The sequence below is a fragment of the Chaetura pelagica genome, unplaced genomic scaffold (genome assembly GCF_000747805.2).
Source record: "Chaetura pelagica isolate M959 unplaced genomic scaffold, ChaPel_1.0 scaffold12, whole genome shotgun sequence".
Classification (NCBI taxonomy): Eukaryota; Metazoa; Chordata; class Aves; order Apodiformes; family Apodidae; genus Chaetura; species Chaetura pelagica.
The window spans coordinates 3,147,072-3,171,401 of record NW_009952801.1 but is presented as its reverse complement, the minus strand read 5'-3'; the positions used below and the strand labels follow the sequence as shown (position 1 = coordinate 3,171,401).

Genomic DNA, 24,330 nt, shown 5'->3' with positions numbered 1-24,330 from the left:
TGTTTAGCTACCCTTTCAATAGGTGTTTTTTCTCTCACCAGAATTCTCTGAACTGTATTTAAGATAAATTCTTAAAACAGTATTTTAATAAAAACACATTAGAATATAAAAACTGGAGTTAAATTTCCAACTATAAATTCACCACACTAATTTAGATGGGCTAGATGAGTGGACAGTGAGTTGGATTGAGAGCTGGCTGTGTGAAAGAACTCAGGAGGTTGTGATCAATGGAGCAGGGTCCAGTTGGAGACCTGTAACCAGCAGTACCCCCCAGGGATCAGTGCTCGGTCTGGTCTTGTTCAACATGTTCATCAGTGACTTGGACAAGAGGACAGAATGTATCCTCAGCAAGTTCACTGATGGTACCAAACTTGGAGGGGAGGCCAACGCTCCAGAGGGCTGTGCTGCCATCCAGAGTGACCTGAACAGGCTGGAGAGCTGGGCAGAGAAGAACCTAATGAGGTTTAACAAGGGAAAGTGCAGGGTCCTGTATATGGGGGTGAAGAATGCCATAAACCAATATAGGGTAGGGGTGGACCTGCTGGAAAGCAGTTCTGAGGCAAAGGATCTGGAAGCCCTGGTAGACAGTAAATTATCCATGAGCCAGCAATGTGCCCTTGCTGCCAAGAGGGCCAATGGAATCCTGGGGTGCATAAGGAAGAGTGTGGCCAGTAGGTCAAGAGAGGTCATTCTCCCCCTCTATGCTGCCCTGGTGAGGCCACGTCTGGAATGCTGTGTCCAGTTCTTGGCCCCCAGTTTAAGAGAGACAGGGAACTACTAGAGAGAGTCCAGCAGAGGGCAACAAAGATGACTGAGGGATTGGAGCATCTCCCTTATGAGGGATGGCTGAGAGAGCTGAGACTCTTTTGCCTGGGGAAGAGAAGGCTGAGAGGAGACCTTATTAATGCCTACAAGTATCTAAAGGGTGGGTGCAAGGAGGATGGAGCCTGACTCTTTTCAGTAGTCCCCAGTGACAGGATGAGGGGCAATGGGCACAAGCTGGAACATGGGAAGGTACATTTCAATATGAGAAAAAACTTCTTTACAGTGAGAGTGACGAAGCAGTGGGACAGGCTGCCCAGGGAGGCTGTGGAGTTCCCTTCTCTGGAGATATTCGTAATGTGCCTGGATGCCATCCTAAGTAATGTGCTCCAGGGAATCCTGCTTTAGCAGGGGAGTTGGACCAGATGATCCCTAGAGGTCCCTTCCAACTCTGACAATTCTGTGATTCTGTCATCTCATATGCATAAAAGGAAAGACAACTTTCCTGTTGCTGACATGGGTTACATCCACTAATCACAGGTACAATATGGCTGAAACTTTTGACAAAAATTTCTGTTTAAACATGAACATCATCACCAGAATTTTTTAGAATTCCTTCAGCAAAGGGAAGAAGCCAATATCCTTCCTTTTTGGACTAAATCTTCTATGTCTTGCATAATTTGGTTATTATCTGGTGTGCCAGAACAACAGATTGTGTATAAATATACTTTTGCAGGATATTGATACACTGGCAAGAGTGGTGTACTATGCCATTATCACTGCTTATAAGAGTAATGCAATACTTTTTTTTAATCCACATTACTTTCTTCCTATATATTGTTCTGCTATTTTTTCTTATTTTCAATTAATATACAGACATACATGATAGCCTAGGAAGGTATTTTTGTCCTATTTTTATATTTTACCAAGTTTTCAAAGTTTTTTGTTTGTTTGTTGTTGTTTTTTATTTTAATTTTAAAAGCTCGTTTAAGACAATACACAATTTATTACTATTGGGTCAGGATATTTTGTCTTCCTTGTGCCCATTTTGTACAGCTTTGATCTCTCCAGGAAGAGGGGAAAAAATAATAATAAGACCAAAAGCTGGAAAACAAATTCTTAAACACATCACAAGCATCTACAGCCACAGTACATGGGGCACATACTGTCTTGCTTTATACTCTTTGCACATAACTTGTAATTGTTTACTTCAGTAAATTTAATGAATGATAGCAGCACCTTACACCTAAGCTACAATGGCTCCATTAGTAAGATTACATTTGGTTTGCTTCCTTAAGCAATGGGTTTTTTCCTTCAGAAAACATCAAGGGTAGGCCACACCAAGATATTCATATAGCCTCTATAAAAGTTTTATTCCATCTCTATTTCTTTTCAAGTCATGTTTAAATTGCCCCAAACTAGCCATGCTCTTTGATTGTTGAGGCAATACTGCATTAGGAATAAAATTTGGGAGTAAGATACTGCAGGAAACTTGCTTCCCCCTCTTAGGGTCAAGCTGCAACAATTTATGGTTGAAGTAGTTTGCTTTACTCCAGCAGCCTGGGAGAAAGCATACACAAAAATTGCTCAAAATAATTGGCTAATACTTAACTTGAAGATTGAGCACTTGAGAACATCTCCGCTCCAAAAAGCAGCTGCTTTATTCTAACAAAAATAGAATGTAGCTCAGAAGAGGCTTTCTTTCAAGCACACAATCTTCAGATATTATGCATCAGCATGCAGAGTATGTCTGTCAGATGTTGGAACAAAGCCTTAAATTGTACCATCTAACTTAATTCTCAAGACAGGGTCAGCACATTCATAGGATCAGGATTTTTATTCCCCTTTGAGAAGTCCTTTAAGTAATATTTATTTAGTTCCTTACATCTTCATCAGCACTGATTCTTGCCTTTCAACTCCTTGAAGTCCAGATTTCCCAACAAAATGCAAAGCGGAGTGGTATTAAAATGTTTGATCACCAAAAGCATCACAAAATCATCAAAGGCTACTTATTAAATCTAGACCGGTTTTCATCTCTCCCTGCTTCTGGAATTTTTTTCCAGTAACAAGAAGAAATAAAGGGATTGCTCAGTACATATTTTTTTTCAGCTGAAGTTTATTAGGCAAGTTTTATAGCTCCCTAAACTTTCCTTATATGACACTCATGTATCTGCCTGTGCTTCAGATGCTTTCTATAAATACTCTTGCTCTAGGGGATGGATCTGTGTGCCCTCCACATCCTTCTTGCTACTTTGTCACAACCCTGTACCTTAATTCTCCCCATTCTCCCCAGTCAGGATTTCTTCCTATTTCTCCAAGTGGAATGTGCTCATTCTTAAGAATGTGTGTGTTCACACATTCCCATATATGCTCACATTTCCCCTTCTAAGCCAAGGGTGCTTTTTCCAGTCCCATTATTCTTTCCCATCCTGCTTTTCCCTCCCTCCCTCCCTCTCCTCCTTTCCCTCTCTCCATTTTTAAAAAGCACCATCGTTTTATTTTCAACTGATAAAGCAGAAAAATAAAACAGTAATTCAAGGCTGTAAAAATATTTGTAAAGACCAAATCTATCTATAGAAAAAGCCACAGAAATAACAGAATCACAGAATCATGCTGGTTGGAAGGGACCTTGAAGATCAAGTCCTACAATAACCTAAATCCCCCTACCATAACTTAATTTACCCATTTAGTGCTTAAATCATGTTGCTAAGCTCTATATCTACATTTCTTCCAAATAATTCTAGGAATGGTGACTCCATCACCTCCCTTGGCAGTCTGTTCCACTTTCCAACCACTCTTTTGGTAAATAAATTCTTTCTAATACCCAGTCTAAACCTCCCCTGGCATAGCTTCAGGCTATTTCCTCTCATCACTTGAGAGAAGAGCCCAACTCCCACCTCCCTACAACCTCCTTTCAGTTAGTTGTAGAGAGCAATGAGGTCTCCCCTCAGACTCTTCTTCTTCAAACTAAATAATCCCAGTTCCCTCAGCCTCTCCTCATAGAGCTTATTCTCCAGACCTTTCTTACATTCTCCATTCCAGACCTCTCTCATACCTGAATGTGACAAAATTAAACTATGTCTTAGACATTCTTTAAGAAGCTTCAAATGTTAGGAATCCTGTATTTGGGGTGTCCCTGACTTATTCATGCTAGTCACTAGAGTAATTAAATACAATTTCCACTTAACTTTAAACTAATAAATAGACATACCTAATAACTGAGTTAAACTGACCATGGGCTGTTTACTAAAAAAGAGAATGAACAGCCCAGTTAACACTGTTTAAGATGTGACATTAATTGGCCATCTTTTGCTGAGCCCACAGGAACTGAAAGGTCACAATGAGTGCTGCTGTTTTAAAGCATACTCAAAAAGGCCTGGAAATTTCTCATTCTTCCCTAATTAGGAACACTGAAAATTACATATGGAATGATGAGTCTAAATTCACTTGAAATGTGAACTTTCCTGCCTTGTTTTAGGAGGCATGAATTTCCTCTGTGTTTGTTTGGGGGGGTTGTGGTGTTTTTTCTTTTTTAATTTTTGCCTTTTTTTTCCCTAAAATTCTACCAGACAAATTCCTTTTCATGATTCTCATCTCATAGTAGAAAACCAAGTCCCTTACTCTCCAATACAGTTGCTTAATAACACTGTAGACCAGAATCTTTTATTTAAAAGAATATGCATACAGTGCTTATACAAACATAAAAATGGTAACATTTAATACCCTAACAGTATATATTAATGTATTAACTTTCAGGCTTTCAACCTTGCGACTATTGATATGTGCATTCCACAAATTCTTTTACTAAAATAGGAATTAAATTACATTTCTAAGTCAAGGAAACTAAATAAAAATATACCTTTACAGCAGCAAACAGAAGAGCAGCTTTAACAGTCACTTCATACCAGTAACTATTGCGGCGTGACAGGAACAGTTCTGTAGAGCAAAGCTGTGGGTGTTGAGGATCAGGCAGACGTGACACGTATGTCTCAAAGATATGACTGGCTTGGTCACAGAGATGGCATGCCCATTAGCAGTCAGAACACATCCTCAGCTTTATTGTCCCTTGACAGTTTGCACACTCCTGAGACCACTCCATAATGTGAACCAAAGTGTAGCAACTGATGGCAACTGGGTGATATCTTTAAAAAATGCATTCCTGATCTTAACCAAAATGCTAAGAGAAATACAATTTAAGATACTTCAGATTAAGAACCATTAAAATGAGCATACCAGAATGTATAATCATTCAAACGAATAGGAAATGTTCAAAATAACAGGATTTACGGAAGATTGAAGGGAAGATCCTGGTTTACTTCCCTCTTCTTCTTCTTAGGAGGGTTCAAAATCACATTTCTCAAGGGATTGCTTAAGACATTTAACTATTTTTTAGCTGAAGCAGGTAATTTTGCATGTAAAAATTATTCACTGAACAGAATGATTCATTGCACATTAACAAGAGTACCTGAGAAAGGGTACAAATTATCTTCTGAATATTTTACTATTCTGTATCAAGGAGCTTTTCATTCTCTGTCTATGCTGTACTCAGAAGGCACATAAACAATAGGTCTATAGGTCACTCTACCGAAAGAATTATTAACAGATTAATCAATCACATCTCCCAAAACTTGAGCTTTTCATAATTACCTCTTAAATGTAAGATTCTTGAAGCTATTCTTATATGACTTTGCTCCAGCTCCTCATCCTGCTGGCCCTGTGCTGGCCCATACATGGCACATGGGATAGCTGTGGGTGACTGGCCAGAGCTCTGGGAGGGAGCTTGGGCAGCCTTCGTAGGGCTCACTGGAGGGTACCCACTTGTCTACCATGGCCATGTCAGAGCTTGGAAAAGAGAAAGCTCTGGGGAGATCTCATAGCGGCCTTCCAGTACCTGAAGGGGGCCTACAGGAAAGCTGGGAAGGGACTTTTTGTATGGGCTTGTAGTGAGGACAAGGGGTAATGGATCAAAACTGAAAGAGGAGAGATTTAGGTTAGACATTAGGAGGAGATTTTTTAGTGTGAGGGTGGTGAGACACTGGAACGAGTTGTTCAGGGAAGTTGTGGATGCCCCCTCCCTGGAACTGTTCAAGGCCAGGTTGGATGGGGCTCTGAGCAACCTGGTCTGGTGCGAGGTGTCCCTGCCATGGGTTGGAAAATGCACCAATTGCACAGTACATACATATCCCTGTATTTTAAAATACAAATCTGAACACTGGACTGGTGTCTTCAACGTTCCATTCCAGCTCAAACTTTCTATGATTCTATGAATATAGAACATCTTATAATAACCTTCAAAATGTTCCTTACTACCAGCAACTAAAATAAAAAGAAGAAAAGTACTCAGAGCACAATTTTGATCTGAAGTTCCTCTTCCTTCTGCAATACTTTCAACCTAAACAAGTAGTGGAGATATTAGGCACTAGAAGAAAGCAGACAAACTGCATTTTCATTCAATACACAATACACTTGCAAATATTAGTCCCTAATATGTATCCTTATTTATTGCACAAGACTGGTTACACATTTAGTATTCATTATGTCAATGACTGCTGGCACTCTTATATTTCCAAAAATAAATACGTTATGTGATTAACCCACCCTAAGTACACTTCTGTGTACCCTCCATAAACACTAAGTTATCTTGCTATTTCCTTCTTGACACTTCTTTTCCTTGGCTGTTTATACCACATCTGAAAGGACATCATCTGCCTTTCAGTCTTCGTAAGATTACTAGCTAGAAGAAATCCTGCTATCTACAGATTCCAAGACTTTTCCACGTATGAAATCTTCTGGCACTGTCTGGCACAGCTGAAATACACTTAAGACTTTTCAAATATGCCCAAAGGTGTTTCAAACCACTGAACTAGGTAATAATTTGCAACCGTTCCCAAAGACATATTTACTAAAAAAATCTAAGACAGACTTAATTGCTACCAGAATTTAACAATACACTATACAGTTCATGGGTTTTATGAAAATCTTTTCCAAAGACACCTTAAATTTTCACATTTCAGTTTTTTCTTGGTAGAGCTGATTGTAATGCTATTACAGTTATACTCCCACACAATTTGCTGAGCCCATTTTAAGAAGAGGGAACTTTTCTGCTACAGAATGCTAAAATCCAAGCGATGAGACACTCAATTGCAAAGTTAAGTGGCTGACACAGCACAAATGGGCAATGCCCAGCTGTCTTCTGCAAAATGTGATTAAATGTGGCTGGCACCGAGAGAATCTCTTCCAGAGAATGGTGACAAAACCTCACTACCACTACAACAAAAAGCAAATCTCGACTCTGCTAAAATTCATTACTTGCTTAGCACTTCATAAAATGGTACTTTTTTAGTTTCTACCCCCCTTCTCCTTTTTCTCTCTTCATTCAATGATAGATTTTGCCCAGGCAGCACTTGTAATTTATACTGATGAGTGACACATTTATTAAAGTGTCATAGATGGCTGCATTTCTTTGAAAGATTTTAAAATAAAATGAACCTTGAGGGTAAACATGAGCAGGCAATTAGGTAACTATGATAATGTGTACAGACCTTACCCAGAAACTAACAATGGAAGATGTAATTCTTCGTCCATCGCATAGAATAGGATTACAGGTGATGTGCTAAGAAAATCTGCAGGCTCACTAAATTTTGATTAGTGAGGAATTAACATATATAATTCTTCTTTAAATTGTATATATTAAAACTGTTCAAAATAAGAGGATAATAAAACATAAGGCAAGAAATATACTTCTAGGTAAAAAATATATCTCATTAATTTGGTAACAACAGAACAGAACTTCACAAAAATAAAGTGGAATGGGATGCCACCAGACTGCAGATATACCTTTGCACCTTTCAGGTTTCCTGCTGTTTATGTCATTGCAAAGCACACACCTTTTCTATTTTCTGTTGAGTCTTCAGTTCTTCACGAATATTCAAATTAGAAAAGATTGAAGACAATGGATATGCTTTTTAATACTGCCCACCGCTGCTGATTATCTTAGGAACTCTAGAAGCAGGAAGACAACAGCATTGATGAAGTAGATACAAATGTGTATCAATGGTGTAACCTATGATACCTAGCAGCTATAATTTGGTTGCTTTCACACACATGTCTTCATTTTGTGACTTCACATAAAGAGGAATGTAAAACAGAAAACTTGGGTTAAAACTACTATCTCCACGTCTTTTTCATTTCAACAGAGTATCTTCAGTATGTACAATTCATTGTCACACTGCTGCTCAACACTGTAAATATCTAGAAATTGATTTTCAAAAGAAATAAAGAGAAAGCCTCCAGTTCCTTAACAAGCAAGCATTCCCTCTGTCCTTCCTCTATCGGCCTTCTCACATCCTTTGAGAGAATGCATAGCTGCACACTAAAGAGGAGGTATAAAATTTTCCTGTTGTGAGGTGCTGCTACGGGCTGAAAAAGCGCTCTCACTTTTTATTCTCTCATGCTGGGTTAGCATAGACCAGGTTTAGTAGCTTTACTTCAAACATGATGCTTGCTGCTTTTTGGATTTTTCCCAATTGCACACAAGTCCCAGCAGATTCCTTGCCACTCAGCACTACAGTAATAGGCAATGTAGGCTGCAAATTTGTTTTGTCATGGCTTTGGAAGTTTAAGTCATAATTCAGTAGAAAAGCTACTTCCCAGATAAACGATAATTGTAAGCAGATTTTTGTTAGAAGCATAACCTAAAGAAGTTAAGGAGTAGCAGTGGCATTTCTAACAGATGCTCACTGCTTCCTTAACCACTGCCTCAGAGTAAGCCACAGTTATCCCATCTAATCTAAACCACATCTTAACTTGAGATTTAGTCACTTCAATACAAGATGGTGTACATCAAGATTAGATGCATGAAACATATATAATCACTATGCTGTGTTTGTGATTTAAACTTTTTAAGTCTATTTCACTAATCAGGTACTTCTTAAATATTACAGTGGAAATTAGACATGGGTGTGTGTTTTAAGCAAAGCAATAATTAATGACCAAGCTTGTTTCTAAATTCAGCCATACTTGTTTGTTCTCAATTCAGTACCATAATTTTAGTCACAAAAAAGCAAAGACACCATATGAAAAGCAGGTCTACCTCAGAAATAATGTGATTCATCAGATACTTTCAAAGCCTCTGGAAAAAAACAAATTGCATCATTCTAAAGGCAGTATAAGATGTTTGTGCATAATGACGACAGAATGAATCACTTTGAGTAGTATCCAAAACATTTTTTCCTCCTAATTTTGCCATAAAGCATTCAGAATTATGGAAGGCATTAAATAATACCTCTGCTCTCCCATTAAGAAAAGAACAGCGTGCACTTTGGAAAAAAGTCTGCGTTGTTGGGCTGTTATGAGAAAGAGAGAATGAAGTTAAGCAGCAAGTGATTTATTCAGTCTCCTGGATAAGACCAAAAAATGGGGAAGAAGAAAATTAATCTTGGAAATCAAACAATTTTCAGACAAAGTACCATTACACTGAGACTTTTTAAACAAAAATACTAATTTAAACTGCTGTGCATAGTTTAAATCTCAGTTTTCAAAGAATATACCAGGAAAATGATTAGGTTTATTATAACTGCTGTTTTTTTACAAAGTTGAATGCAAGAAAAAAATTATGTATTTCACTTTGCAGTTATAATTGGTACTTCATTTTTTTAAACTTTTGAATTGATAGTCTTTGATCTATTCCAGTGTTATGCTTCAAAACCAGAAATCTGCTCTTGCATTTGGAACAACAATTCCTCATTAAGAGAAAGATCCTTGAATTCCAGTTTCTTTAAACTCATGGCTGGTATTAGCTGTACTATCACCTGGTAACCAAAGAGACACTTGTTCAGAAAAGGTTATGGAAAAGACAATGCTTCACTATACTGCCCTTTTTACTACACTTTTTTGATAGTTAAGCTGCACCTAAGAAGTACAAGCACTGGTGATGAGGAGGATCTGGTAGTCAGTAACACTGGGTATTTGAACTGATAGAATTGCTTTTGATGTGGAGAGAATTAAAATATTTAAAATAAGCACCTGTTCCAGAAATATTTTACAGTGATTAACCTTCTTTTTTCATTTAAACCTAAGCTTCCTACTTACACTATAAGAACGTTCTTCTGCCAACTAAGCGCATCTGATTATTTAGATTAATTTGGGGATTTAATACCAACTAACTTAATGCTGAGCTTATTTGCTCTTCAGAAATCAAGGCGCATCTTAAGTTGATTTCAAGGCTGAATCAAGGATTTTTGGAACATTTTATGGTATAAATTATTCATTACATAGATCTATTATACCTGTTTGCCAGAAAAAAAGAGGCTGTGCCAACTCATTTTTTAAAATATGGTATCTGGGGAGCAAATATTACAACACAGTTAGAAAGATTTCAGCCTAATGATAATTACTGCCAAAAAATTATTTATTTATTTATTTTTACTATCTTTATAGTGAAATTAATTTCTGTGCCAGGGTTTGACATTACTGAAGTTTTTAAAACAGGGCATAAGTAGTGTAAGGACTTGTGTTAAATCTTCACACAGCCTTACAGATTTGCATAATTTTCTTTTGTTCAATTTTAAGGAAAACATTCCACTGCCAGTGTTTGACTGCTCCTCAGAAACACAGGGTGACAATGATGATTTCAAAATAACCACATATTTTCCAGTTCCTATACAAACATCTTTCGTCTCATGTCACACAAGAAACTAAAGTCCTAATCTGATTTATGTAGCTTAATCCAACTCTTCTCAAACACCTTAAAAATACATGAATACCCACACAAAATGTTTAACTCTATCATTCTTGATGACCACATAATAGACTGTAATAGCCACACATAGTAAAAGCGAAGACACATTCTACGTTTACAAATGCAGTCAGTGAATCACACTATGCAATGTGCTATTCTGTAGACCACCTTGAAACACTCTTCTGTCAGAAAATCTTGCATAAAAATTGAACTTTCTTCTATTACATTATGTTCTGCTTGTATCAGCAGGCAGATTTATTAGCAGTGTTCTTTAATTATTTTTCAGCTGCAATGCTGTTTGCCATGGTGACGGCACATCGTGTGTTGTTTCTTCAAAAGTGGGTGCTCTGATGCAACAGTCTCTCTGACATAACTACATTAGGGTACAAGCTCTGCAGTCACCCTTTGTCAGGACATGCAACCAAAACTTTCAATTAACACAAAAGACCTTTAGGGTTAATAAGATTTTTTGTTTATTTTTTGAAATACGTATTTTAAATGGAACTAGTTAAAATCACATTGTATTGAGCGATAAGTACAAAAGGACTACAAAACATATTTAAGATATGACAACGCATGCATGTGTACCACCAATGTGCCAACCTCGTATATTCAAATATGGTCTTCTTGTCTATATAAAATGTTAACGATACTAGTTATATTGCAAATGTGTTGTTCTGAATGTTTAGTTAATGCCTAGATTAAGTCTGTCCATGCAACGCTGATTCAATCATCTTCGGTGGATACTCAAGCAAGGAGAATCCCTCCTAAACTAAAACCCTTGCTGATCTAAAGTAATTGTCTTGGCTCCTTCCTATAGTCAGTGGACAGGGAAAGGCAGCTCCAGAGAGCAATTTAAACAAACCTAAGGAAAATGTCTAAAGTAAGGGGGTAATATCGTCATTTTGCAAAACAGAAGCCAAGACAGAGAGAGGGAGAATGAAAATTTCTATTTAATTAGTCACTCAAGTTGCAATAGTCTATCCACACCATTATGGATACTTGGTACTTTCAAAACACAGCTTACATTGTCACCCACTGCAACTCTCAGAAATCAGCTCTTTTGTATGTTGGGCCAAGGAATCTAAGCTGGGCTACAGCAAACAAGGACAAAAAATTACTAAACTTTTGAAAATGTTCATTTGTCTAGCACTCACAGGAGCTCTGGGGTGAGACGAAAGTAAAATTCGATTTTCTGGTCACAGCTCAACTACTTCACACATAAGGTCAAGCTTCCTTTTTTTTTCTGTTTCTGAAATCATCGCTTCAGTTTTCATGTACTGTAAAATCTGAATATACTATATTCTTTTAATACTCAACTCAAATTTATCCATTTCAGTGAGCCTGGACAGCTAAAGCCAGAGAAGGCAGGGGTCCTACAGAAAAAAAAACAAAAACTGCGTGAAGTGATTAAAGGCTGTAAACCCACATACAGTCACAAAAAAAGGACTAAAAGCACTGCATGCCACCTTAACTTCGATATTTCCAAATTTTTTAGAGCTTATATCAAGGTATTTTTGATTCTCTGTTTATTTTTTAACACAGCTGCATGAAATCACCCGCGTAAAAAAATGCTGCCCGAGTTTGAGAAAAAGGAATAACAAAATAAATTAAATTCAATAAATCATAATGAGGTTGTCACCTGCATAAATTGTGAGTAGAAAAGAAACTTCAATATAGGCATTCTTAAGCATCAACTTTATTTTTTACTAGAATAAAATTCCACAGGCTACAGGAATTAAATTGAATTGCTCAGTTTTTCTTTTTATCTGACCAAATTAAGATATTTTAAATTAAATGTACATTTAAAAAATATTTAAAATTAAAAATACTATTTCCAACATTATATTCAATACTTTAATATTACAGTGTCCAATTAATTTGCTTATTCACTATGTGAAAGTGAGATATACCAAAAGAAATTGCTTATTCACGAAGTAAAATAATCCATGATTGATTTCCAACACAGAAGATGTATAAAAAATATTGTTTGCTAGGGTTGGTGTGTCATGTATTTTCAGTTCCAGAAAATATTTCCTGAGGGGTTTAGATGAGAATTCTATGTGTACATCCTGACAATTTATTTCCACTGAAAAAATGCAATACAGTAAAAAGATGAAAAAAAAGCAAACTAAACAGAAATCTAGAGGCAAGGCAGCTGATCTTGCAGCACTCAAATAATGACCTGACATGCACACTCTGCAGCATTTTGCAAAACAGATTGTAAACAAAGATGAGCAGATAGAAACCTAACTAGCACAGTCATTGTAACCACCATGATGTATGTTTAAATTCTTTGCTGCTTGGGCCTTTTGCAATTTTTTTTAACCGGAGGAGATACTTTTAAACAGCACTTTTTAAATGAAGGGCAACATAAAGAAGTCCGCATGTAATCATATGGTGACCTTATAATGAGACACTTATGGCACCTAATGACCAAATGGTGAGGCTACACTTATTTCTATGGAATATTTTCACATAATGCTATTGAATGATTTGGCTTCTATTTTATTTTTATTAAATCCATTCTGAATATCACTATTTGAAACAATCTGCAAATTTATGATTTAGTGCTGTCTGGCCATCCTGAAAGTGCCAGGTAATCCTTTGGCAGGGTGGACGGATAATGTTATAGGACTGGAGAGCTTATAGGTTTACCGCAGCTTTCATGCGATGTAACAAAATCTACAATGTTTTTGAGATGAGAAAGCTTGTCAGACCTTAGCAGTGAGCATCACCCATTCCATAAAAGTGACAGCGAGTATTACCAGCAGAGAAGCTGTTGCCCTCATGCCCTACAGCAAAGTCACTGTCTGTCTATTATCTGACAGGCAGCGTAATATGGGAATATGTTATGCTGGTGGAAAACTGACACAACTGGTGGAGAGTCCTGTGACTGTATCAGCAAAATGGAAGCAGCACGTCCCACACTTGTGACAGATAACAATTTTAAGCACGTGTGTATTACAGCTAAATTACATCTCTTGTACTGCTGACACTCAGAAGTGTTTAGCAAAATCTGAAAATAAAATCACATTCTTCGTTGTAAGCAGCATGCAACTCTTCCTGAACATCTAAAGCTGAAATTCATAATTAAAAAGAAAACCTGAACTATTATATGCTATGCACTATGATCTCTCTTGTTACTGAAATAATGTAATTTACCTACTGGTTGTTTTCAAGGCCCAATTCTGCTACAGAAGATATTGCTGGGGAATTTTTAAAATTAATACTATAGCAGTGATTTAAATTAGGTCAAAACAGATGAATCAAGTTGAGGGAACGAAAGCTAAACAATAGTTTCTCCTTAGCCAAAGCTGGAAATTCAGTCCCCTTTTTTTGCTGCTATAACCCACACACAAAACTTCCCTGTCACACACCAAGAATCAGATTTAGTAAGTGACTGAGACACTGAAATTGCTGGTAGCTCAGGCTTGCAATTCATCCACAGGTGAAGCAGAGTGCAGCAAACAATGCAACTTTCTCTACAGTTTTCCTCTTCTGAGCTTTAAGTACACATTTGAGAGATCATCCCCTCTAGTGAGGGGTTGAAAAAAGACTTTATCCTATCAGTTCCTCTTGGTTGTGAAAAGCTGTGCAAAATTATGTATATATATAATACACAATTCTAAAGCCATACAGAATATTGAATTTGAAAATTGTTAACTACATTAAAAAAGCTAATCTTTTAAATAATATGCTTGCATTAAGGAAGGTCTGTAAGGAGTTTAACTCAACACCATGTTGTTTGGATTTGTTATGCAGTATAGAACAAAAAGAAGCTACATAAAAAACCTCTTAGGCAGAGAGTGAAATATAGATTTTTCAGAGAAATTGCTCTGCTCTGTGGAAAAGCTTTAGGAAAGTGACAAACCAAAACCACAAGGAGTCCCCATAAGGCCATTTTTCAGTATCTTTCATATTCATTACATTTTCACTCATATACAATTCAAATTACCTGTGCTTTAAAGTACAAAGACTTTATTTAAATCTACTTAAAATCTCTATGAATGAAAAAGAAAATTAGACACAGTAACTTTTTTTTTTTTAATTTGTAGTAATCACTAAGATAACACAATATATTTCATCATTCTAATGATAAACTTTGTTTACTCTTCATAACATTGTATTTTTCAACACACACCTTAAAACTAACACACGTCTTGTGCTAAGTGAAGTCAATCATATTTCATTTACATGATAAAGCATTTTTTAAATTTCACCTGGTACATAGTTTGCTAATCTCATGGAAAACACATTTAGAAATTACAAACCTTGAGCTTTTTGTTTACTCATAAGAAGCTAGGAGAACAAGAGACGGAAGATATTTACTATTATCAAGAACCCCTTTTAGTTTAAGTAGGTGACAGAAATTCAATAACCATTTTAATTCACTCTTGGAATGTCCATTGCAAGTAAGTGGTATTCAGGCAAGACTGCTTGATGTCCAAACTGTAGTGGACAGCTAATTTCCGATGTCTGTCTTCATATCTCCTTACAGAGGAAGAATTTGATTAACCCCTCATGGTGAAACTGAACACCATTTTTTATCAGTTGGAAAGGGACACCAGCAAGCCAAAAAGTTAGACCCCTCTCTGAACATACTTGATCTTCCTTTTTTAAGACTAACATCATGAAAGAGTTTAAATATCCCAAGTATGCTAACAGGTAACTTATGACAACATCTCTGCATAACTCTGTGCCTGTGTATCCACATGCTGACTCACTTCCTTATTAGTTAAAAAAATTCTGCAAAATACAAAGTGGCAAGATAGCCTGTAAAACTTTAAAAGACTTAGAATGCTCTGTCATTTTAACATTGAGGTATCAGATGCATTTACAAATCCAGTTTTGAAAATAAACTGGAAAGGGATTCTTCAGAGGTAATGGTGATGATAGAAAAGAATACCAGTACTACAGAAGCTTCTGTGCAGACAAACAATGACTCAAAATCTTTATTATTTGTAACATCAGTACTACAGAAGCATACTATTACGATCAATATTATTAAAAAGAGTTAATCCATGTCAAAATTTAGTTCTGGTTTTAAAATGTTTTATTTGATCAAGGCATACCAATCAACATAAACTATTAACAAACTTCAAACTATTTTCCCGTGAAAAAAACAGATTTAGTAGCTCAAAAAATTCTTCAGTTCTTTAGAAAAATGTGCATTTTCTCTCTCTGTCCTTTAAGATGTGTATTCTGTACTACTCATTAAATACTTCCACTTGTCAATAATGTTACCAACCCTGATAAGAGTATCAATACTCACTACTTTCTCAGACAGAACATGATGTGAAAAGAAAGCATTTAACCAGGAGAATAAAATTCTCTTTATTGACCAAGAATATTTCCATTTTGCATACATTCTGTTTTTTGCCTGTTTTACAGAGAATCTTAAATCATAATTTTATGACCTTCTACTGTTTTTCACAGCAGACTTATGTATAGCATTTCAACAAAAACTTCAGCTGCTAAGACTGCTAAAATCGTAACATTTCAATTATTTCACAGGACGAATTAACTTACTTTGGAGGATGTAGAGTCACATTCCTGACAAATCCATCCATAGCCAGTCTGTTTAGGAGACTTTTTCAAGGGAGGGTCTAGACAGCCAAAATGGTAGCAAAGCCTGCATTCGTCACATCTGTAACAGAAAAAAATACAAAAATTATATACACACACACATATATATATAAAAAAATGGTACTTCTATTCCATTTTAGATTGAGCTTCGCTGTGGTTCTCAGCACAAGATTTCCTGATTCACTATCATTATACAGAAAATCCATTTTCTATGCAGGGTATTTTCAAACACAATTGCTTCAGGAAGATTTTGCGTAATGTGTAATATTCTGATGTAGACACTCATACATCAACTTTGTCATCATATAAATATTATTATATAAATGACATTACTTCAGAAATTTGCAAATTAAAGAAAAACCCAGATACTTTAGTGCCATTTGTTGTAATTTGGTTTTTTATATTTGTGATTTTTTTAGACCATGACAATATTGATTTCTCATAGTTTTAAGACACTATTTTACACATCTGCTTGTTCAAGGAAAACATTGTGAAATGTTTGCTCACATATTCAACAACTCAAGTATAATTTGTAGCTATGAATTTTATTTTCTATACCAGGACTATGTAGTTGATAAATAAATGCACACATTTTTCTGATTTGCTTTTAATTTTTTTGAAAGGGGCATTAATTTAAAAGGATTTCATTGTGATTTCACTTACAAAACTGCACTATGTAGACACAACCATTTTATGTTATTTAGAGTTTTGCTTTACTCATGGTCCACATAGAAAGCTTGAAACATATACTACAGCTATTGTTCACCCATTCCTAATGTACCAGCATTGAAGAAATGCTACACTCTTAACAGGTGTTTCATAGAAGGATTTTAAAATTAGTACAACAATATGCTCAAAATGAGAAAAAGATTTTTCATTGCTTTGTGGTATCCCTGCATTCTTTTGTGTGAAAAAGAAAGCTTTTTTTGCAAATTGACTTTGCAATATTCTCTTCATTATATACCTTTAAACTGTGAAATAAAACCAATATACAGAAATGTTAAAAAAAAAAAAAAATCTAAGAAATACCCTACACTTCCTTTTTCTGCTTCTCTGGTCACTCATCTTCTTCTCTACAAACATTAAAAAAAATAAATTAAAATCCCCCAGAATTGATATAATAGCATTGCACAGCCATCATCAGAGCAGAGGGATCTAACTTATCAACATAACACAGAGTGCATCAAAGAAAGAGGATTCAACTAACACAACAGACTACTGTATAAACAGAGGAAAATGTTCATGTGACTATTCTCCAAGGATTAGTCTCCAAATTAAAAGAAGCAACCATTTTCTGATGACAATTGTTTAATCTAAGTACATAATTTTGCCCTTGTTGCTAAGGATGTGCTTGCTAGGGGAGCCACCTGTTTTTAGCAGTTATACGTAAGACATGATCACTGGTAAAAGTATTGCATGTACTGTCCTCTGCTAAGCAGAAATTACAAGCTAAAATCTACCTATCAACAATATGCAACACTGGACTGAGATGGTTTTTGGTATTTTCAAAAAATGAGACATATCGTCTTACAATCTATATCCTTGGGATTGTTTAGTAATAACTCAATCTAATTCCAGGACACGGGAAACAGTTTAAAAAGGAAATTATTCAAGGTTATTCAAGACAAAAGAGTTCTAATGTAGAAATATATTACTTACAATTAGGAATATATGCAGTTTTTTTCTTGTGAAAGGCATATTAAAATAATAAAAAGGTTGAGAGTGGGAGATGAGATAGGTTACCCTTCTACATCCCAACAATGTATGTGACCTTCAGTAAAAGATTAAGCCTCCTTTGAGCCTTAATGCTCTCATCTGTAAAGGAATATATTTTTCCTAACCCATTTCTTTATCTAGAATCTTCTTCATGCAAGTGCTTACATTTGAGCAGTGCCTATCAGATCTCCATTCTTGTAAATTATTTGTGATCCTCTAAGCAACACAAAATAAAGCATCACAGTATTTCTGACTAATTTAGTGCATATTCAGAGCTTAATCCTAAAATATACATCTGACTTCAAACAGTATTAATTTAGATTTTTTCTGAAATGACTGCCTATAAACAGAAGTATTTTTGCATTCAAAAGAAAACGTTTTTCCTTTAAAATTACACTTCTCTGTATTTTACATCTTTTCCATTTTGTACTTAGAATGTGGTACTTCCTGACACCTCCTTCAGCCAGTACACTTGGGGAGTTAGCAAGGCTGGGCTGAAATAACTAGAACATTATGAAATTAATACAGATCTGGAAGAGCCATTCTAAACCTGAATGTTTTTAATGTTTATTGTCATTAATTTTTATCACTTCAAAGCTGTTTAGTTTGGCAGCAGAAAAAATGGTGTTTTCCTAGAATGAGTTTAAACTATCCATATGAAAGTTTTCAGATATTAATTGCTTCTGTGTGCATCTGCACAGCTGAGAATGTTTTTTGTAAAAAACAAAAGCATTATTTTCCTGTATCAAGACATGAAAAGCTGTCCAATGATAAAAATGAGACTATACCAAATATTTGGATATATTTGGATATATACCTTTATACTGCTTTTTCTGGAAAACAAATCCTCTATTGTGAAACACAATGCCACTGATTCTGAAGTTCCCTGAACATGATGCTGGTAAAATGGATGAATACATGCTGAACCTTGGTTGAAGATAATGCTCTAGCTGTTTGGCAACTCGCTTGTCTGCTGAATCTGGGACAAAATGTGAAGCTTACACACATCACAATACAGAAAACAAAACTGGTATTCTTAGTTCCCAATTCCGTAATAAAATCTTACATCTAGTTTAAAATGGCACTCGTAAAAATCAGATTAAACCTTGAAGTCTGTAATACTAGTTGTGTTCTTTTTTCTAGCTACAAAACATGATAGAAAATCCACTGTCAGATTCAGAAAATAAGAGAGACACAAAATGAGGAGCACTTTCAACTTAATTAGAGAATGAAATCATTGGGTCACAGTGTCGTGCTGACAGTCTTGAAGCCTTTCAATATATGCACTCACAGATCAATCACAATATGGACATTTACAGAGCAAAGGAGCCACACGGTGCTGTCATTTACAAATATCATCCACTTCCATCCTGAAGATGGCTTAATTGTACAATTTAAAAATACTGGGCTGGGGGTGAGGGGGAAGGGAAAGAAACAGCTTCTTCCAATTTAAACATTCAGTTAAAATTTTTACCCTTGTGGATTCAAGGTCACAATTTCAAAACAGCCCTTAAACTAGCAAATTTTATCTTACCATTATTTATGGATAACTTTTTTTGTGGTTAAGTACATGATTTACCAATGCAATTAAGTCAATGTCCTGGCTAGCAGCTGTACTAAAAACTTTGTGAAAATAAAAACAGAGCTCCATACAATGACAAGCTAACCTAACCTCCTAAGTTAACTCTAACTGAGAAGTAATTGCTTACTATCAATGTTTTAACAAGCCTGAAATTACTTTATGCATCAAAATTAGAAATCACTGTGTTCCTTACTGAAGCAATTAATGAGGACAGATATAAGCCCACTATATACCAGGAAAATGGGGTGTGAAGAAGGTGAATTCTGAAGGAGTTAGGTCAATAAACTAAAAAATTAAAACATTTTTCTGTTATGAAAGTATAGAATGCAGGTCAGCTAGATCTTCACCGCAAAAAACTTTTGCTGCTTGGTTGTTTCTGTCTGGAGAGGAGTGTGCAATGTCCTGTAAATACTTTCCCTGACATATTTTCTGATTACATTATTGTGAACACATGTGGTAAATGTCTGCTTTCTTGTTGGTTCACAGAAGTTATTAAGTTGTTTACAAATCAGTGACAAAGCAAAACGTTTTCTCAAAGTGTTGTGGAAGGAGTACTAACCTAGATAAATGGCTGTTTTCTTGTCTGTCCATAAGCAATGTGAAGCCCATTAGCCAGTGTAAATGAGCATAGCACTATCTGAACAGTCAGGCTGCCACCTTTCATTTATGTAGAATTAGGATTTGGCCTCTTATTGTCAGCTTTTCATGTGGGATATTTTGAAATTATTTTACATTTTTTTTGTTTTGTTTTTTCCCCCATGGAAGATGACCACAAATGCAAGATACAGGATTGTCACATTTTCCTGGTTTGTATAGTTCAGACAGTAATGTGATATTGTGTTACTCCCATTCACTTTAATTCCATATTTTAAGCAAAGTCTAAGAGTAAATCATCACTGCTCTAGCCTCTGGATTAGGCAGTCATCTGCCACTGTTGCAACTGGAAAATGCATGTCTAATTTCTTGTGTGCCAGGCTGAATATCTTCTATTGGTTTCCAATCCAACAACAGACCAGCAGTCACTAAAATAGTACCATCACCTAAATGATGGACAAGTCTCCTTAGAAAAGCAGCTATAAGTCATGGTATTGACAAGTTTTTTTTTGCTAAGAGAGAAACTAGGTAAGGGTTACCATGTCCCTGCAGATGCCATCATTGATTGTGCCAGCAGGAGGCAGGTGGTTAAAGAAGAGAGTAGGAAATGTCACAATAGTTTCAATTTTATTATTGAAACACAAACTTTCAGTGGCAGTGGACACATTGCCTTCATTTTTCATCCATGAAACATCTACAACATTACCGCAAAAAAAAAAAAAAAAAAAAAAAAAAAAAAAAAAAGCTTGATTAAGGCATTTCCATACCTGAAATAAGTCTGCTTTGTTCTTTAATAAAGTGATTTCTATCTGTTCCTGCCCTTCGATTGTTTTTATTAGTTTTTTAGCAGTACAGCTGGCTGTGCTCAAGCCCAACATAACTGCATTTTCCTGTTCATAATTAACTCATTATGCTCCAATCAATAGTGTAGATACTGATTTTACAATGCAAATGAGATAAATGAGATAATGGCTGGGGTCAATCTCATATTATTTACAAAGCCCAGCGCACACATTCAATTTCATTACATTGCATCTACCTGCACAGGGGGAAGTCTTTATTAGTTGGCCTGCAGAAGTCTTCTGGGGAGCATTGGGGAAAAGACCTGTGCTTTTACAGAGGAACAGTGAATGCAAAACCTGCCCATCACTGGCACATTTGTAAGTCACTGGTTAATATAATCAAAAACCACAAAGAGCTGATTCAGCCAGAGTGAAGAAACTTATTTTGCATTCACAAGACAACATCACCCATCTATAGCTGTAAAAGTAATTACCTACATGTCCCCGAAACACAACATTAATAAGCTAATCTTTAAATACAAATTTCCAAATATGCTTCAGAGACTAGAGAAAATCTCACTTACGTACACATCACTGCACATCGTCTGTCTGCAGTGTCATGCCAAAATGTAGCATGCTGAAAAAATACAAAATTATAAAATATACTACTCCCTATTAATCACAACAGCTTAGAACAATTTATTTTAATGGAAAAAAGCAACAACCAAAAACGCAAAACTTTTCTACGTATTGACATGAAAGTCGAGAACTTGTCATATAAGCCTTATTTAGGCAAATTTAGAGTTAATTACAACAAAATTGGACGTAATCGAATCCAGAATTATTAAACTCTCAGAGACCAGCAGTGGGATGGGTGTGCATTCAGTCACCCATTAGCTGATGGGATGCAACATGTGGGCTATTCCAGCACCTGTGTGGTTTTAACTATTGATAAACATCTCTCTGTTGGCTTGTTCTGGACCTCATTTCTGGCTCTTGCCACCTGAGGAACAGATGTTTCTTCTCAGGCACTGATCCCCTTTAATCTCTTAGTGTCCAAGTGCTAGGCCCCTTTGAAACTGTTAACAGCTGGAGGCATGCACACAAGTTAATTTTAAATTGCAGCACATTCTTGGGTTCAAATGAACAACTTAAAACTGTGAATTTAAAACGAGCTATGACAGTTTACAGCACTGTCATAAGTTTGTTTCTTGGTAGTGACTGTATGGTAGGTGGAATGGAAAACAGCCTGTAGGCATTCCTCAAAAAAAACCAAAGCAAGCTGATGTAGCTGAAGTGATGTCAAACCACAGAACCAAGATGACTGAATCTGGATGGCAGCAGGAGAGGAGTGCTCCTGTGACACCTTAACTGCAACCAAACAACAGAAGTGATAAATTCTGGATAACAGGAATCAATACTAATACGATGGGTTAAAACATGTAATGTCAAAGAAGGTGCTTTCCTGTGCCTTTATTTAAAGAATAAATTTAAGTATATAACAGTCAAATAACGGTATAATCATGTACTTACTGCATTGTTACTAATGCAGTCCAAAAAGTACATTTATTTTACTTACTGAGGAAGGAGCCCAATACAACAGTATTTTACAATTATGGTATATGTGGAAAACACTCTTCTTAACCATGTGAAGGTAATTGAAGAAAAGTTTTAGTATCTTACCCTGCCATTCTACATCAAAACTCTTCAATTCAGCCTCGTATTCCAACAGAAATTGCTTTCATTGTGCTGCGATACATCATAGGGCAAGCACAAAACAAAAGTGATGCAGTGGTCTAGATCCTAAGCAACTCTTCTGGTTTTAGGCAGAATATCATCAAAAGAGAAAACCATATTAAGGATCAAATGAAACAAGCTGATTTCCTCTCCCTGATTTCTAAACTTTTTCTGTAAGTGCCACAACAATTAAAAGTGGTCAAGTCATCTTGCAGTTTCTGTTTCACAGTTTTCAGAAGCTATTAGCACTAGGATAATTTAAAAATCTTCTCACATAGGCCAGGACAAGCTTTACGAGACTTCACCATTAGCAGTGTGACAGATTCCAGTTCGTATACTGAATACGAACCAGGACATATCCCAAATATACAGCCTCTTTAAACAGAGGTACTGGTTATCCTGAAAGGCTGTCTATCTCTAATGACATTCAGAATTTAACCACATGTAACTCTAAGTAACTTGATCTAATTTCAAAGTTACATCTAACTTTGCAGGAAGTCCTCCTTTGAGTTGGTGGCTGGAACAAATGCTTTCCAGAGGCTCCTTTCAATCTGAATCTTTCTGAATTCTAATATTTTAATAATTTTGATTTAAGCAAATTAAATACTCTTCCTGGGAAGCATAATCCTTATGGTATTACACGAAGTAACTAAATTCCACATTCACATTCCTATTATGCTAGGTACAATGCAAGCATACAAAAGGAAGTCCCTGACTTTCACAGTTTGCAGTGTTGGATGAGACAGTAATATTCTCTTCTGTTATGCCTGGAAGAGAGAGGGGCGTGGCTACTACTGAAAGGTGAGAGAATATAAGAGAGACAGGATGATTATTACATTCTGGTTTTTATATCTACCTGCTACTGATAAAGACGATGTATGGGCAAGACAGGTACGTGGCCTTACAGAGCAGGATGTGCTTATTATCTTCCCTGAACAGTGGCTTCACAATAAAGTACTTATATAGTTTTGGATGTGGAAAAATGTATACTCTCTAACTTACTCAAATTTCTGTCCAAACTCAAGGGCATTAATAAAACAACAATTTTTTCTCTCTAGTGTACAACAGCCCGCAGGAAACCCTTCATACATTCAGAGGATCTATGCTACACTTTCCAGTCTCTGCTACACGAACTAAGGGGTTTTTTTTAAAACCCTGTATTTAGCACTAGTTATATTACAGAACAGCATGAATTTCTATGGCTTTGACCTCTAGGAAGTTCTATTTCAAAGCAAAAAAGATAAATTAGACATTCTACTTGTAAATTCAAAAGAAAAAAACCCAACATTTTTACTCCCCCAAAAACTTGTCATCACATAACCGAAACATCATTTTAACAAAACTGACAAATAGTGTTCATTATACTACAAATGAGCAAAAGAAGGTAAGCATTAACCTAGCAGACATTTGTTTAGCTGAATTTATTATGTAAGCCCAAACATGCTACTTTTCCTACTTGATTTAGTTCACACTTTTTATTACTAAAACAATCAACCAACTGCCCCAAATCCAAAAACCTAACACTGTTCATTTATGGGCAAGGAAGAATCTGAATTGGCTATCATGTGACGTTCCTCTGTAACCCACGTTATTTCTGAATGGTCCATTAATCATGTTTCATGAAATTTAGTTTGCATGTACATAATTAATATATAAGAATGCTATAAAGAAACTTTATTTACTATACCTGTATGTGAACAGCTTCTTTCAAGCAAGAACTGCTCACTTCTCTCTCATTGTATTTCAAAACAATAAAACACATGGCATTAACAAATTATTTTGCAAAATTCATTAGGAGCACACATGTACAGGGGAATATATTGAAGTAA

At 35.9% G+C, this 24,330-nt stretch overlaps 1 protein-coding gene across 1 annotated transcript in view; it reads right to left on the bottom strand.

The window, feature by feature from the left end:
• The window catches only part of PHF14 (PHD finger protein 14), a 179,327-nt gene that overhangs the window by 52,616 nt on the left and 102,381 nt on the right, over positions 1–24,330 (bottom strand). The window contains 1 exon segment of the mRNA XM_009994979.1: positions 16,034–16,151. Coding sequence (XP_009993281.1) covers positions 16,034–16,151 — 118 coding nt within the window.